At 39.2% G+C, this 15,252-nt stretch overlaps 1 protein-coding gene across 2 annotated transcripts in view; it reads left to right on the top strand.

Moving 5' to 3' along the window:
* The window catches only part of MED27 (mediator complex subunit 27), a 182,250-nt gene that overhangs the window by 154,629 nt on the left and 12,369 nt on the right, over nucleotides 1-15,252 (top strand). For both annotated transcript variants that reach the window (XM_073314820.1, XM_073314821.1), the window contains exon 6: nucleotides 9,064-9,105. In XM_073314820.1, the coding sequence (XP_073170921.1) occupies nucleotides 9,064-9,105 (42 nt within the window). The remainder of the gene's footprint in view (nucleotides 1-9,063; nucleotides 9,106-15,252) is intronic.

The raw sequence follows: 15,252 nt of genomic DNA, 5'->3' as shown, positions 1-15,252 counted from the left end.
GCAGTTGCAGAAAAAAATTTAGAGTAGAATAGCCAGGTTATTACATGTCATTATGGAAGTACATTGGCAGAGCTGAGTAAGGAAGCTGCCAAATAGCTAGCTTCTACTCTATCTGAGTGCAGCAAATGCAATTAGTCAATCATTTTTATTCTTATGAGAAAAAAATAACACTGTATTCAAAATGAAGAGGAAAAAATAAATCTAGCAGGCGGTCTTAACCTAACATGGGGAGAAATTGGACAATGTTTGTTTTGTGGTTTTTTATTTATTTATTTATTTTAAGATTTCTGCATACTGGCAAAGAAATAAGGACCAGACATTTTCTGAAAAGGTCTGGTTGTATTTGAATTAGGAATAAGTTCCTACTTAACTTGCAATATTGTGGAAATTGCGGATTCCACAATATTAAGCTTCCACCTAAACTTTGACAGCGGGAGTCCTGCCATGAGTGGGGCTGACAGTGGGAGTCCCCACTCTCAGTCCCAGGCTGCCGAAAACAGAAAGTCGCAGAAAAGTAATAATGGACTTTATTACCTCAAATAATAAGATCCGTTGTTACTTTTCTGCAATTTTCCATGGCTTGTCCACAACTCAGCTGCAATTTCACTATTCAAGTAGGGCCCTAATTATGAAGCATTCAAAAGACCTGCCGAACTTGCTTTTGCCAGATTGCAAACGATACCCCGCACGCCTTTTTGTTGGATTTTTTTGAAAAACAATAGGTGAGACCTGGCAGCTCTTTCCATACAATAGATGCTGTATTCTGATGGTTGTGCAGTCTCCTCTGCTTTATTGCTGGCCCAGTACATTCCACCACATGCTGATGCATTTTAATTAGTCTGTAGTTGTAGAGGTGGCATTGTGCCTCCCCTAATTTCGAACCTTGACATACTCATAGTGCACTGCAATCCAGACATGGAAAGTAATTATTAGTAAGGCTAAGATTTTGTTGTGGTTATTTTTAGTAAAAGTCACAGACAGGTCACAGGCAATAAAGAAAAATTCACAGAAGCCCATGACCCGTCACTGACTTTTCCTAAAAATACTCATGATAAAATGGGAAGGGGCTGTGCAGGTGTGGGGTGGCTGGGAGCTCTAGGGCCCCCACCATCCGTGGGGGTTCAGAGCTCCAGGGTCCCCTGCCCCACTGTGGTGCCTGGTGGGGAGTTACGGGAGGGTCCCCCTGCCCTGCCACGGTGCCTGGCAGGGAGCTGTGGGGAGTCCTCCTGCCCCACCATGGCAGCTCAGAGCTTGGGGGCCTGCTGCCTCTGGCAGCAGGGGTATCTCACAGCTTCCTGCTGCTGCAGGAGGCGATGGGACCCTGCAGCTCCCAGCTGCCGGGGCTGAAGTCATGGAGGTCTTTGGAAGTCACGGATTCCGTGACTTCTGCAACCTCCGTGACAAAACCATGACCTTAATTATTAGTAATGTCATCCAGATTCCTGAAAAAATAAATCCATGAAGCTCATCCTTAAGGGCAGGCTTTCATGAACAGAGCCATTAGTATCCTAATTCTGCTAATAGAAATAAAATTGCATTAAGATTTGTTTAGAGAGACAAGGTGGGTGAGGTAATATCATTTATTGGAACAACTTCTGTTGGTAAGAGAGACAAGCTTTTGAACTACACAGAGCTCTTCTTCAGGTTTGTTTGGCATGCTGACAGGCTGCTTTTCTGTAAATACAGAGATGGGGAAGAACCATGACATGGCATATTGGGTGCGGGTATTTAACATTACTGTTCAGACAAATTCCTAATTCTGCATTAGTTAGACTTACTTAAAGAAACATAAGTGTCTCAGTTGAATTATCATGTTAAGGAACTTGGGTTATGTTAATGCTAAGGCTTCATTAATTACCCCATATCAATAAAAAAAAAAGGGCAGCTTTTAGCCTCCTAGCGTAAGAGAGGAAAAGAAATAGTAGTATCAAAGGAAAGCTTCAAAGACAGCCAGAACTGTCTCTTGGGTAATTTCTGATCCCTGCATTCTTTCCACTTCAAAGCTGGATGTGTGTGTGTTTGGGTGGAAGGGGGGGTTGAATCCGATTCCGCTAATAAGTGTTGGCACCAACCGTGTTTGATATTAGATGCAGGGAACATTTTGATTTGTTATCGCCTTTGAAATCGTTCAGACGACCTTCAGAAAATGGTCTCTTGTTACTTATACTAGGGACGGGTGGGGAGAGTGGGGCACTGGGAAAAAAAAGCCCCAGTTTAATTCAGATGCAGAGGATGCCCCAAAATTGTGCTTTCAGCAGTTTTTTAGATACAAATGTGTATCTTGATTGAAAGTGAAAAGTTGACGAATAATAGATCTGTAACAATGCATTCTTTAGTACGCCTACCTTATTCCTCTTTTTTCATGGAGAAAAGTGGACAGTCATTTAAGATATCTGCATGTGTGTTGGGGTTTTTTTAAACTTGGATAACATCAGGTCTATAAGACATTTATTACTTTTGCTGTTTTTCGGTATTCATGCCAAATAATGAACATTCTGAACCTGTTAAATTCATCCAAATGCAGCATCTAAAATAGAAATTTTTAAAAATTTTGAATTAAACTGGAGAGGATCATATATTTGGCTCGGAGAATGATCATCACTGGAGATTGAAACTGAATAACAAATATGCTTTCCAATTATAACACAAGCTTTGCCATCAATCAGGTCAACCAACCAACATTCAGTTAGATGAAAATAGCTAGAAAACAAACTCTAAATTAATTTTCTGTGTGTCTTAAATTGTAGTTAGCTTTACAAGCATGTGTATTTGTTACTAAAATGTAAGACTGCCTTTCCCTATTCCTGTGTTGCCTCTCACCAGTTATACAAAAGGGAACTGCTAATGTCATCTTTCTCAGACACGTTCCCCACTAAATCCTGCCATTAGCACTCCCCTACCACCACCAAATCAAGTTAGTTTCACATCCTGACCTTGAACATCCTTTTTGACTCTCTATCTCTGTCTCTTCATTCTTGTATGTCATGTCACCCACTGCTCTGTCAGTAATGCTAGCCTTGACTGCCTAGTTGTCCAGTTCTCCTGCAACTGACTCCATGCCAACTCTCAAGCATGAAACATACTTCTTGAACTGATCCATAAGGTCACTCTACCTTCTCCTCCCTCCAAATCCCTCCACAAGACCCACTTCTGCTTTGATATCTACGAGAAGTAGGCTAGTTAACCATGTCTAGGTCTGGGGCCAAAAAGTCCAAACAGTACTCTTAAATGATTGGGAACTATTAACTTAGATACATTGCTAATCTCTGTAACCATGTGAACTTATTAATATTGCTCTCAACTTCTCTTCCTTTCACCATCTCAATCCCCTTCTCTTTTGTCACACTTGGGATATGTCTACACTGCAATCACAGGATGTGATTACAGCTCATGTGGATATAGCTGAGCTACCTTTAATCTAGCTAACTCGGGTACCTGCTTAGTGAAGCTGTGGCAGTGTGCAATTCAGCGAGGTCTGTACAAGGCTGCCAAGAACACTGGTTAAATTACTCATGCAGCTAGCACACACTTAAGCACACTCTCCTATAGTGTCACTACTCAGTACCTGAGCTACTTACATTAAAACTAGCTCAGATAGATACATACAAGCTGCAATCTCATTCCATGATTGCACTGTAGACCAGGATTGCTCAGGACACATTTTTTGGTGGCCTCAGAGCGTGGTCACCAACTCTTGCTGGAGGCCACTCTCACACTTTTTCCTAAAATACTTGATTAGCTTTAGGAAAACCAAATAAATATGCGCAGGAGGCTGTGGCCACATTTGAGAAATGCTGCCGTAAACCTACCCTCACTTATTGTGACTTGTTTCAATTTAGTTTGTAACCTCTGTGGAGCAGAGACGATGCATTTCAAAGGAGTTCTGATCATTATTTGGAGCCTTTGAGCATTACCATAACAGGAAAAAAATCAAAATAATTGTATAGCTATAATTTATTTTAAAGAAGGAGGTTGACCAAACAAAACTAACCTGTTTATATGTAAGAATGTAAACTTCAGCAGAACTTCGTAAATAGAAGCTGTTCCTATTTCTTGCCAAACACTTAGAATGTCTGATTTCTCCTTTGTGTACAAAAAATTGTTAAAATGTATAAACAATAATATAACTAAATGATAAAGATAACTCCAATGCAGTGTTAAAATTATACATTTAAGCCCAAGCGTAAATCGTTGCAGGATTGGGGCCGTAGGTTGCTATTGGCGGGGAGGGGAGAGCACATATCATGTCTACCTCTGTACAGGGCTCCAGTCCTCTTTTGGCCATCTAGGTGCTACCCGAGAGAACTAATAATCAGGGCCCTGTGTACTTCATGGCACAATGGAACCAAAAATCATAGCTACCCTTAAATTCCACAGCAATATTAGTTCATTCTACTGCCATTAAATACCCTGAATTCCCATCTTCCACCCATATACACTCAAACACATCTCTGGCTCATAGCTGAAAAAAACTCATTGATGTAAAATTCTTCATTTTACACCGTGTTTATTTTTCCGGATGGGTTTTTCCTTACTCTCTTCAGGTGTCCTGGCTCCATTTCTTGGCTCCCATAATGCCAAGTAATCCAGCTCAGAACCTCTTTCATCCTCCAGAGTGGGGAGCTTTTAGCTGTCTTCAGCAATTTTACCTCCCCAGCTTACTGGGCTTCAGCTGGTATGCTGTTGTCCGTGCAACAGCCCAGACTTTTGGCTCCTGTCACTTCCTGGCTACAAGCTGGACATGCCCACTCTAACACCTTTTACTTTCTGCTGCCTGGCTCCATGGAAGAACATGCACTTTAATCCCATTAATTCCCCTTTATAGGGAAAGTTGGGGCGCAAGACACAGCTGCATGTAGGTCCAAGAAGGGCAGGGAGAGAGAAGACAAAATGCTGGGCACATAGTTATAACAAAACAGTAAATTCAGTGGCAGAAATGCTGAATTCCATAGTATTTGGGGAAAATGCCAATTTCTATAGCTGCAGAACAATGGAGTCCACAGGGTTCTGACAGAAGTGAATGGATCAAGCCACACATCAGACTCCCTCAGCATTTTACTTGTAATTCATGTTTTTGATGTTTTCTACCCAACCATAAAGGTTAGAAATGATATTTTTAAAATGAAAGCTACATATCTCTGCAGCACAATTCTGCAATAAGTGTGATTTCCATGATAAGATTTGCAGATGAGAAATTATGACTATATGAGGCCCTATAGTAATAGGAAATAAGCTGGAGGTCAGGAAAGGAGGGAGGAAGTTGCCATCGTTGCTACCTCCACCGAGACAGTATATATTCTGAAGGCTGTGTTAAAATTGCACTAGCATATCAGTTGTGCTTGTGTAAATGTTTGAATCAGTCCCTTGTTTGAGAAGTGCAACCTTAACTCCTATTTGTTTGGTGTTTTTAGCTCCTATATTGTTGAAAAGTAAAAGGCATTGAAACCACAGATAGGTTCAGTACCCACAACCTTAAATCTAGCCTAACAAAAAAACAAAACAAAAACACACCCAGCTGTTTGGAAATCTAAGTACAGTTTTCAAAGGGGTATTTATTTGGTTCCTGTAGACCAGTCCTCTCACTTCATTCAGCTAAATGTGTTCTGTGTCAATTGTTGCTGAATCACTTACTCGTGGACACAGGACCAGCAAAAGATTAGAAGAAATGCCCTTGTTATAGAGACAGGCTGAAGCTGATAAATATTCACATAGATCAGCACAATCTCCTACAAATGAATTTAGGAGATCTTGCTGGCTCTGAGGTGGCACATTGGTTCAACAGGACTTATTTATGAGATTTCATACTACAGCTTTAATAAAATGAAACTTAAACACCGTATGCCTTATTCATTGCAAAACAAGGAATGTTTTATTTCATTAGATCCCTTCTTAGATGTGTGTGAAGGTTGGGGCAGAGCTGTCTAATGGCCAAAACCAGTACAAAGTCAGACTTCTGGAAATCTGTTGCAGCTCTGTGAACTTGAGCAAGTCACTTAACCTCTTTGTGCTTCAGTTTCCCCACTTGTAGGATGGGGATAATATATACCCACTTCATAGGAGAATTCTAGAAGATAACATATTTTTTGTTTCTTTGTTTTTTAAGGCTGGAAGGGGCCATTATGACTGTCTCATCTGAAGCATGATGCAGGTCATAGACCATCACCCATTAATTCCCACATCAAGCTTTTGTTTGAGCTTAAGCATAACCTGCAAGACCCTGCTTACACGAGTAGTCTTTAAATACATGGTCAGAATATTAAAGACACTGAGTTGCTCAGATACTACAAAAAGAACAGGAGGACTTGTGGCACCTTAGAGACTAACAAATTTATTTGAGCATGAGCTTTCGTGGGCTACAGCTCACTTCATCGGATGCATAGAATGGAACATATAGTAAGAAAATATATATGTGTGTGTGTGTATATATATATATATATATATATATATATACACACACACACACACACATACATACATACAGAGAACATGAAAAGGTGGAGGAAGAGGCTAAATTAATTAAGATGAGCTATTATCAGCAGGAGAAAAAAAACTTTTGTAGCGATCATCAAGATGGCCCATTTAGACAGTTGAAAAGAAAGTGTGAGGTTACTTAACATGGGGAAATAGATTCAATATGTGTAATGACCCAGCCACTCCCAGTCTCTATTCAAACCCAAGTTAATGGTATCTAGTTTGCATATTAATTCAAGCTCAGCAGTTTGTCGTTGGAGTCTGTTTTTGAAGCTTTTCTGTTCCAAAATTGCCACCTTTAAGTCTGTTACTGAGTGGCCAGAGAGGTTGAAGTGTTGTTCTACCGGTTTTTGAATGTTATGATGTCAGATTTGTGCCCATTTATTCTTTTGCGTAGAGACTGTCCGGTTTGGCCAATGTACATGGCAGAGGGGCATTGCTGGCACATGATGGCATATATCACATTGGTGGATGTGCAGGTGAACGAGCCCCTGATAGTGTGGCTGATGTGATTAGGTTCTATGATGGTGTCACTTGAATAAATATGTGGACAAATTTGGCATCGGGCTTTGTTGCAAGGATAGGTTCCTGAGTTAGTGTTTTTGTTGTGTGGTGTGTGGTTGCTGGAGAGTATTTGCTTCAGGTTGGGGGGCTGTCTGTAAGCAAGGACTGGTCTGTCTCCCAAGATCTGTGAGAGTAAGGGATCATTTTTCAGGATAGGTTGTAGATCTTTGATGATGCGCTGGAGAGGTTGTAGTTGGGGGCTGAAGGTGACAGCTAATGGCGTTCTGTTATTTTCTTTGTTGGGCCTGTCCTGTAGTAGGTGACTTCTGGGTACTCTTCTGGCTCTGTCAGTCTGTTTTTTCACTTCAGCAAGTGGGTATTATAGTTTTAAGAATGTTTGATAGAGATCTTGTAGGTGTTTGTCTCTGTCTGAGGGATTGGAGCAAATGCAGTTGTATCTTAGAGCTTGGCTGTAGACAATGGATTGTGTGGTATGTCCTGGATGGAAGCTGGAGGCATGTACGTAAGTATAGCGCTCAGTAGGTTTCCGGTATAGGGTGGTGGTTATGTGTCCATCATTGGGGCCTATAATACCTTAGATAGTCATGTGCCTACTGCAAGTAAAGCATTTTGAGGGATTTACTGATTAATGGTGATGTAGAAATGCAAAATAACCTTATAGGACAGATTTTTTTTTTTTAAGTGTGGATCTTATTGTATAAAATTCTTCTGATTCACATGGTGTATAAACCACCCTTGAGAACTGAAAACCTCTAGGCATTCTAACAGTGTACATATGTGAAATGGGTTTTGTTGTGCTGAGACTCTACAATGGTCTATCATACGTATCTATCAAATGTCCCTCACTTTATTCCTCTTATTGTAAAATTAGCTCAGAAATGCTGGGTCATGAAACTGAGATAATAGAAAACATTATTTATGTGGAAAATACCACTGCCCATTTTAGGAAACGGCATTATGAATATCTCAACTGTCAGACTGAGCACATAGTGGTTACAACCAAGTTAGAACAGCATTGTTAATAGACACCACTTTAAAAGTCCTGCACTACTCTTTTTCTTGTTGTATCCCACAGGATCCTGCAGCCCATATGTGTATATAACTAAAGCCACACAACTGTTATTGAAGTCAGAGGAAGTTGTCTATGCATATGGGCGGTAGAACAAGTGGAAAGGGCTAGACAGTATAATATTTCAGAGGAAACTTTTTAATATTTATTAGGTAGCCTAGCACCAAAGCACTCAAGGTTCCATACTACATTATTAAAAATACAATAAAAATATACAATAACTCATTTCATTAATTGTCTGTATGTGAAATGTCTGTAGTTGAATACTAAAGGATAATGAAGGGTGCAGCCTTCACAGTGGAATTTCACAGATGACAAGTTTTCTTGTGTTAAATCCTTAGTGCCAAGGATTCAAGTATATCTTCAGCATGAGATACAAAAAACTTGGCTTCCTTTATTAATATCACTTCAATTAATAGTGCTAAATGTGTCAATTTTGTGTGCCAGCCCGTCTAGTTTTAGTAATAGGAAATCACCAACAACTGGCTGAAGACTCGACAAAATATAGATGCCCCTGACACTTTTTAAATATAAATAAGAGATCTCTATAGATGTATACAAATAAATATTGGAAGTCTTTACTGGCCCTCCATCTAGCCATTATCAGTTGGTAATTTCCTTTAGGCAATTTAGGTGAGTCTTGACAGATTAGAAAGAGGACAGCAGAGTGGCTTTATAGTCTGTCTTTTGGAGCAGTTAACTCAGTAGCATAAACTCAATTTAACCTAGTAAAGTCCAGTGAGTGAATGCAAGAGAAAAATCCTAAAACATTCTGTTGAGGTTGAGCAATCCCTATCAGCCTGCACACTGGAAACCAAGGTAATGTTAAGAAACAAATATGCTCCTCTGTCTCTTTGTTTAGACTGCTTATTTCTGATGATTGAGGATTATAGATTTTTTTCAAGACCAATCTTAGTCTAATAAAATGTTCATCTGAATCTGTGTGTGTGTGTATATATATATATATATATATATACATTTTTTTTTTCTTACTACAGGTTGACATATGGTCCAAATCCAACTATCAGGTTTTTCAGAAGGTAAGTCCGACACCATTTACTTTCTACCCCGTACCTATAAGAGAAATGTGGATTCTGTGTCTTGCAGAACTTCTTGATTTTGAATAGACAAACACTTTGCAAAAGCAATTAGGTATTGTGTTATTTGTCAGCCATCTTAAATGTGACTATAAAACTTCCATCACGGCTTGCAAAGAACAAAATATAATCTCCAATGATTGAAGATAGTAAATAGGACAAAAATAGAATACACTTTTTTTTTGTTCTCAGATTTACACTTATATCCTGGCATATCTCTGACCCTAGCCATGGTGATCAGGGTCCAAACTATGGGACTTTCTCCTCTCTAGCCTGAGAAAACATTTTTTTACTTATTTACTTTTGAGCTTTAGTTTGATTAATTCTTTCTAAGTAGTTTAAGTCTAAAAATCTATTCTTTTGCTTTCTCAGTTTAAAGGAAAAAGTGCATCCTCTCTGGGGAGGGAAGTCAACAGGCACCATTTCTAAACTTCTCTGAAACAAATTCCACACATTCCTCTTCTTGAGGTTTAATTTTAATAAGTCAGTGAGACTTGGGCAGTTCTGAAAATTTTACCTTAAAGCTAGCTATTGGACCTGTTTGTCCTCTCATGCTCCTGTAAACTAAAGTAATTCCCCTGAAATCACGGGCATTCCACGTATGTGAGAATGGTATGGGACAAAAATAAGCCCAGTAAGTATAAACCTGCCAAGAATTTGAAGACACTTTTAGACATTGTGCTTTTTTTTCCAAGGCAAGTGAAATAAAATTTCTCTATGAAAACCTCTGGCCAAAATGTTGTAAGTTCAAACTGAACTGGCTTTAAATTACAATTTCATTACATTTAAACCACAGTTCGAGGAATTTAAGGCTCAAGCTACTATATTCCTTTCATCTACTTCTGTAGTTTGTGTAACAACTATGGGTCAGGGACTCTAAAGGGCATAAAAGAAGGGGTCAAAACTAAAGGTATATCACCTGTATTTGAGCATAAATGTTCCCAAAAATCCAAACTCCCTCCCAGGATTTCATGTGCAGTCAAAAGAAAAGCATTTTTGACCTATGATACTAACCCGCTAAAGATCAAAGGGGGCAGCTTTTTGGGAGGTAGGTAGCAGTCCCTCCCTGACTAGTATTAAGCCAGAAAGAATACCACTGTACCTCTTTCTTTACTCTAGAGACAGGTAAAGGATTCTTTAATCAGTTAATTCTTCTCTGTCCACAAAAATATTTTCTTTCCTATGTCAGGAAGAGAAGAATGCAGTGGAAAGTAAGTTAGTGCAGAATTAATCTTAATAATCCTTTATCAATAATGCTTTGAAGTAATTATTGCAATGGAACAGGTTTAGGTTTTTGCAATTAAGTATGTCTTCTGAAATTCTCCATGTGTTTTACATTATGATCTCAAGAGAAAGAGGCTGCATCTTCCTATATGTTTGTACAGTGCCAACTACATTTTGGGAATAAATGTATTGCAAATCATCATAATAGGCATTCCTTAGATGTTTAGTTTAGAATATATTTTTAAAAGGGACCAACCAACGTACTTAGTAATAGTTCTCACCTTAGTGCAATCAGTTTGAGAAGTGGGTAGAAGTATCCGCTACACATTCTAAACTGTAAATATAATTGGTAAAAAGATGAGGAATTCTTTTACAGTTTATGCCACCAGTTCAAAGCCAGCCCAATGGCTGCATAATAGTTAGTGAAGCAAGTTGGAAGTCTCAGTACAGTTCCTACTTGTTACATATCTTGCTATCACACTGGATGCTAGTTGGCCCTGTGATTTTACCTAGCTTCTAACTAAGATATTTATAGGGCAATAATCAGAGTAGTATCTAGGTGCAAAATGAAGATAAAAATTAGTTTGGCAGTCTCAGTTCAATCCAGAAGTTTAAGCATGTACAGTGGACTTCCCCTCCCTCCTGGGTGGTGGCCCGTCAGGTCAGAGGTGAGGTAGTTTGGTGAGAAAGTATGGGAGAAGCCTGTACTTCCTTTGTTCGTATCCCATTACCCACAGGAGAGGGGTAAGTCTTTGTTCTCTAGCACTGTCATTGCAGCACAATTAACTCACTAAATTTTCTTTTAAAATATTAAGTTAATTAAATTCAATGAAATATGTAGAGTGCTGGTTTGAATACATATCAGTAGTGAAAAGAAACTTTAACCATCTCATATCTACCTAGGGGCTGTATAGGAAATAAACCCACCAAAACTGACATATAAATCCATACCTTTAATACTGCATGCAGTTCTGGTCTCCCTGTCTCAAAAAAGATATATTAAAATTGGAAAAGGGTACAGAGAAGGGCAACAAAAATGATTAAGGGTATGGAACAGTTTCCCTGTGAGGAGAGGTTAAAGACTGGGACTTTTCAGCTTGGAAAAGCGACAACTAAGGGGGGATATGTTAGAGGTCTATAAAATCATGAATGGTATGAAGAAAGTGAATAAGGAAATGTTATTTACTGCTTCATATAACACAAGAGTCATGGGTCACCCAATGAAATTAATAGGAAGCAGGTTTAAAACACACAAAAGGAAGTGCTTCTTCATACAACACACAGTTAACCTGTGGAACTTGTAAGGCCAAAAGTATAACTGGATTCAAGAAAGAATTAGATAAGTTCATGGAGGATAGGTCCATCAATGGCTATTAGCCAAGATGGTCAGGGATACAAACCCATGCTCTAGATGTCCCTAGTCTCTGGCTGCCAGAAGCTGGGAGTGGATGACAGGGGATGGATCACTCACTGATTGCCTGTTCTGTTCATTCCCTCTGAGGCATCTGGCATTAGCCAGTATCAGAAGAGAGGATACTCAGTTAGATGGACCATTGGTCTAACTTAGTATGGCTGTTCTTATGTTCATTTTTAATTGCAAATAGTCTACAACTTTTCATTCATAATTGAAATAGAATTAAATTATCTGAATATTAAATTACTATTTATCATTCCTATCCAGGAAAACTAATCAAATAATATAAAACGGATTAGTTTAAAATAAGAAACACATGGTTGCTGGAGGGAGGAAGTCTTGTCTAATGGCTTGAGCGAGGGTCTGTTACGCAGGGGTTTTTGAGTTCTGTCCCAGCTTTGCCACTAACTCACTGTGCTACCTTGAGTAATCACTTAACCTCTCTGTGGATCAGTTTCCCTCTGTTTAAAATAGGGATTATACTTTCCTACCTCACAGGAGCTCTGAATCTTGGTTGCATTGCTTCGAGTTTCTTGGATGAAAAACATTATAGAAATGCAAGATATCATTTCTTCCTGAGAATCAGTAGCAGAGCCTATAACTGTGCACTAATAGGGAAATAAGTTAAAACTAGGACCTAGAAAAATATAGTCAACATTTCTAAACAGCTGGTGGAAAATGCTGTGATTTTGCTTTTTTTATTCTCTGATGAAGTTATGCTCCCATCAAATTCTTTTTAATACATTGAAATAATGATATAGCAACATGAGCTAAAGGATATCAGATAAAGTAGTGTTGGAGAAGTGATTTTAGTCTGGCACTCTTAAATCTCCAGAATAAATGTTTTCCCACCATTTTTTGAATTTATCTCTATCTGTCTACCCATGTCACAACATATCTGTATGTCCATGAAATCTTTCTCTATGTGCAGTCAGTGTTGACCCTTTGTGGAAATGGCTCAGTTTTCACCTTCTCAGAAGAGCAACAATGACTTCCACCAAGGAGGCTGGGAAGCCCTTTGACTGTGTCCGTTTCCTTTAATGCTGCAGAATCCATCATTCCTTTGAAGGGCAGGGACATTTATTTTTAAAAAGCTGGACGTAGTTCCCAAACTCTCTTCAATGACAATACAACAACATCTGGAGCTCACAAGATATCTGCTCATGGAAGCTGCAAACCTGTCAAATTCTCACAGGACTGCAGCATGCCTTTCTAGGTTAAGGACCAGAGACCTGTGATCCTTTATCCAACCCTGTCAAATGAAGCTAAATTTGTCCTGACTTTCGTCTGCAACCGTTGGCTGTGTCAGCAAGCCTTTTCTCTCCTCCTTATTAGACAGGATACCCATGTGTGTATAATACCAAGGGGGAGAACTCCCAGTGGGCCCATTACTGCTAAAATGTACAGTCATTTACTAAGGTTCCCTGGAGACTTCTTGAACTTCGTCCTGGGGTGAATAAGCTTTTATAGCCACCAAATCTACCAGCAGGGTTAGTCTCAGAGAATGGAACTTAAAAATAAGGGGGGAATATTTGAAAGGGCAAAACCACAAACAATAAAGAAAAGGTTTACTTGTTTCCATATTTTTCTGACATTTAAACTCAGCAGGTGCGGTGACTGTTTTGATCTTTAACCTCCCTATTTTAACACCTCACATGTCTTCATTCAGTAACCTAAGAGGAGGAATAAGACAAGAAATTTAGAAATATTTACTGTTTAAATTTTGCTGTGAAATCTGAAGAATAGAGGTGAGGGGTATGGAATGCCAAGTAGGTGACTTGAAGGAAAATATTGTAGTGACTGGAGCAAGCTTCATAGCTTCTCATTCAGAGGGAGAGTAGAAGGAAAAAGGACAGTGTAGTTATTTTTATTGTAGTGTAGTGAATGAAACACTCTACCAGTAGCTAACTTCTACCCTTAACTATCAGTTGAGCCCTTCAGTAACAAGATATAGTTAATCTGTCTAATGTAATTTATTCCTTCTCTTCCCCCACACCCCCAATTAGCTATTTGATCCATGGGCACCATGTAAACTCACATGTATTCCTGCCAATTCAGTCTTGTCCTACAGCACCCCTGGTAGCCTAATAGTGGGCTATCCTAAACAGAGATTCACAGTAGTCAGATTGCAAGTTGGTTGTATGATGGTTTCACATGTACAGCAGGAACTAAACAATCCTTTAGATTTCTTCTTTGAGATCCTACCTACATTTGAACCAAAGCTTCAAGAGATTTCGAAGAATCATAGAATATCAGGATTGGAAGGGACCTCAGGAGATCATCTAAGTCCAACCCCCTGCTCAAAGCAGGCACAATCCCCAAAGATAGTTGGCAAAACCAGCAAACAAGCTAGTTCCAGTATTTTCTGGTTAATTGTTAAACAGTTGCTTAGATTTTTCCTTTGTGCAGTTAGTCATGATCTTTAAAATATCTAGCGGTAGGAGGGCATTATGGATGATAAAATAGAGTGTGTAGACCTGAATGCATATGTACATGTTTTATAAGGCAAATCATGCTTCTGTCTTTTATTCAACAAGCTGTTTGTAATGTAAGGAAATGATCACAGTCTAAAAATTACAGTGTAAAAAAATCCTGCAAGAACAAGACAAGCACGATGAAACCACATGAGAATTGAACATATGAGCGAAAATATGTCTTCCACAAAAGAGTGCTTTGAGTAGTCATATATATCCTAGTGTTCGGGGTTCTATTTCTCCAAATTTTCAAATGCTAGTTTCTTTCAGGGAGGAGAGACAGTAGTACATCACTGACAGTGCCTGATGCTATTTGCATTTCTTGCTGTGCATCCGGGTCTTTGTCTAAGAGGTTTGCAGTCCCAAACTAATGAAGTTTAGGGCACAATTGTCACCATTACAAGGACACACAAGTATTGTAATGTATGAAGATGTATTCTTGTCAATAATATCTGAATAAAACAATGTGTGCATGAGCTGAATACTGAACTACTGATGATGCCTGCTCAAAGAGAGGAGAAGGACTGTTCGAGGATCACCTGGCTGATTGCTTGCTTCCATGATCAGTACTTTGCTGTATTTAAGTAGCTGGTTAAGCAAAGATTAAATGTCTGATCAAGTCCAAATAAGAAAACCAAGCAGATTAAATATTTCTGGTTTTCATAGGTTTTTGACACAGCCACCAAACCCTACCCTCAGGAAAACTCCTGTATCCTACAATACTATATTGAGGAAGCACTTACTTAAGGAACTTCAATCTTTTGTTGTTTTTCTTGTTGAGAGCTGCCTACTTCAGAACACACCATAGAATCATAGAATATCAGGGTTGGAAGGGACCTCAGGAGGTCATTTAGTCCAACCCCCTGCTCAAAGCAGGACCAATCCCCAACTAAATCATTCCAGCCGGGGCTTTGTCAAGCCTGACCTTAAAAACTTCTAAGGAAGGAGATTCCACCACCTCCCTAGGTAACGCATTCC

This window comes from Lepidochelys kempii, chromosome 16 (assembly GCF_965140265.1).
Source record: "Lepidochelys kempii isolate rLepKem1 chromosome 16, rLepKem1.hap2, whole genome shotgun sequence".
In the NCBI taxonomy this organism is placed as follows: Eukaryota; Metazoa; Chordata; order Testudines; family Cheloniidae; genus Lepidochelys; species Lepidochelys kempii.
The sequence above is the reverse complement of the archived record's forward strand: the minus strand, read 5'-3'. Positions and strand labels throughout refer to the sequence as shown.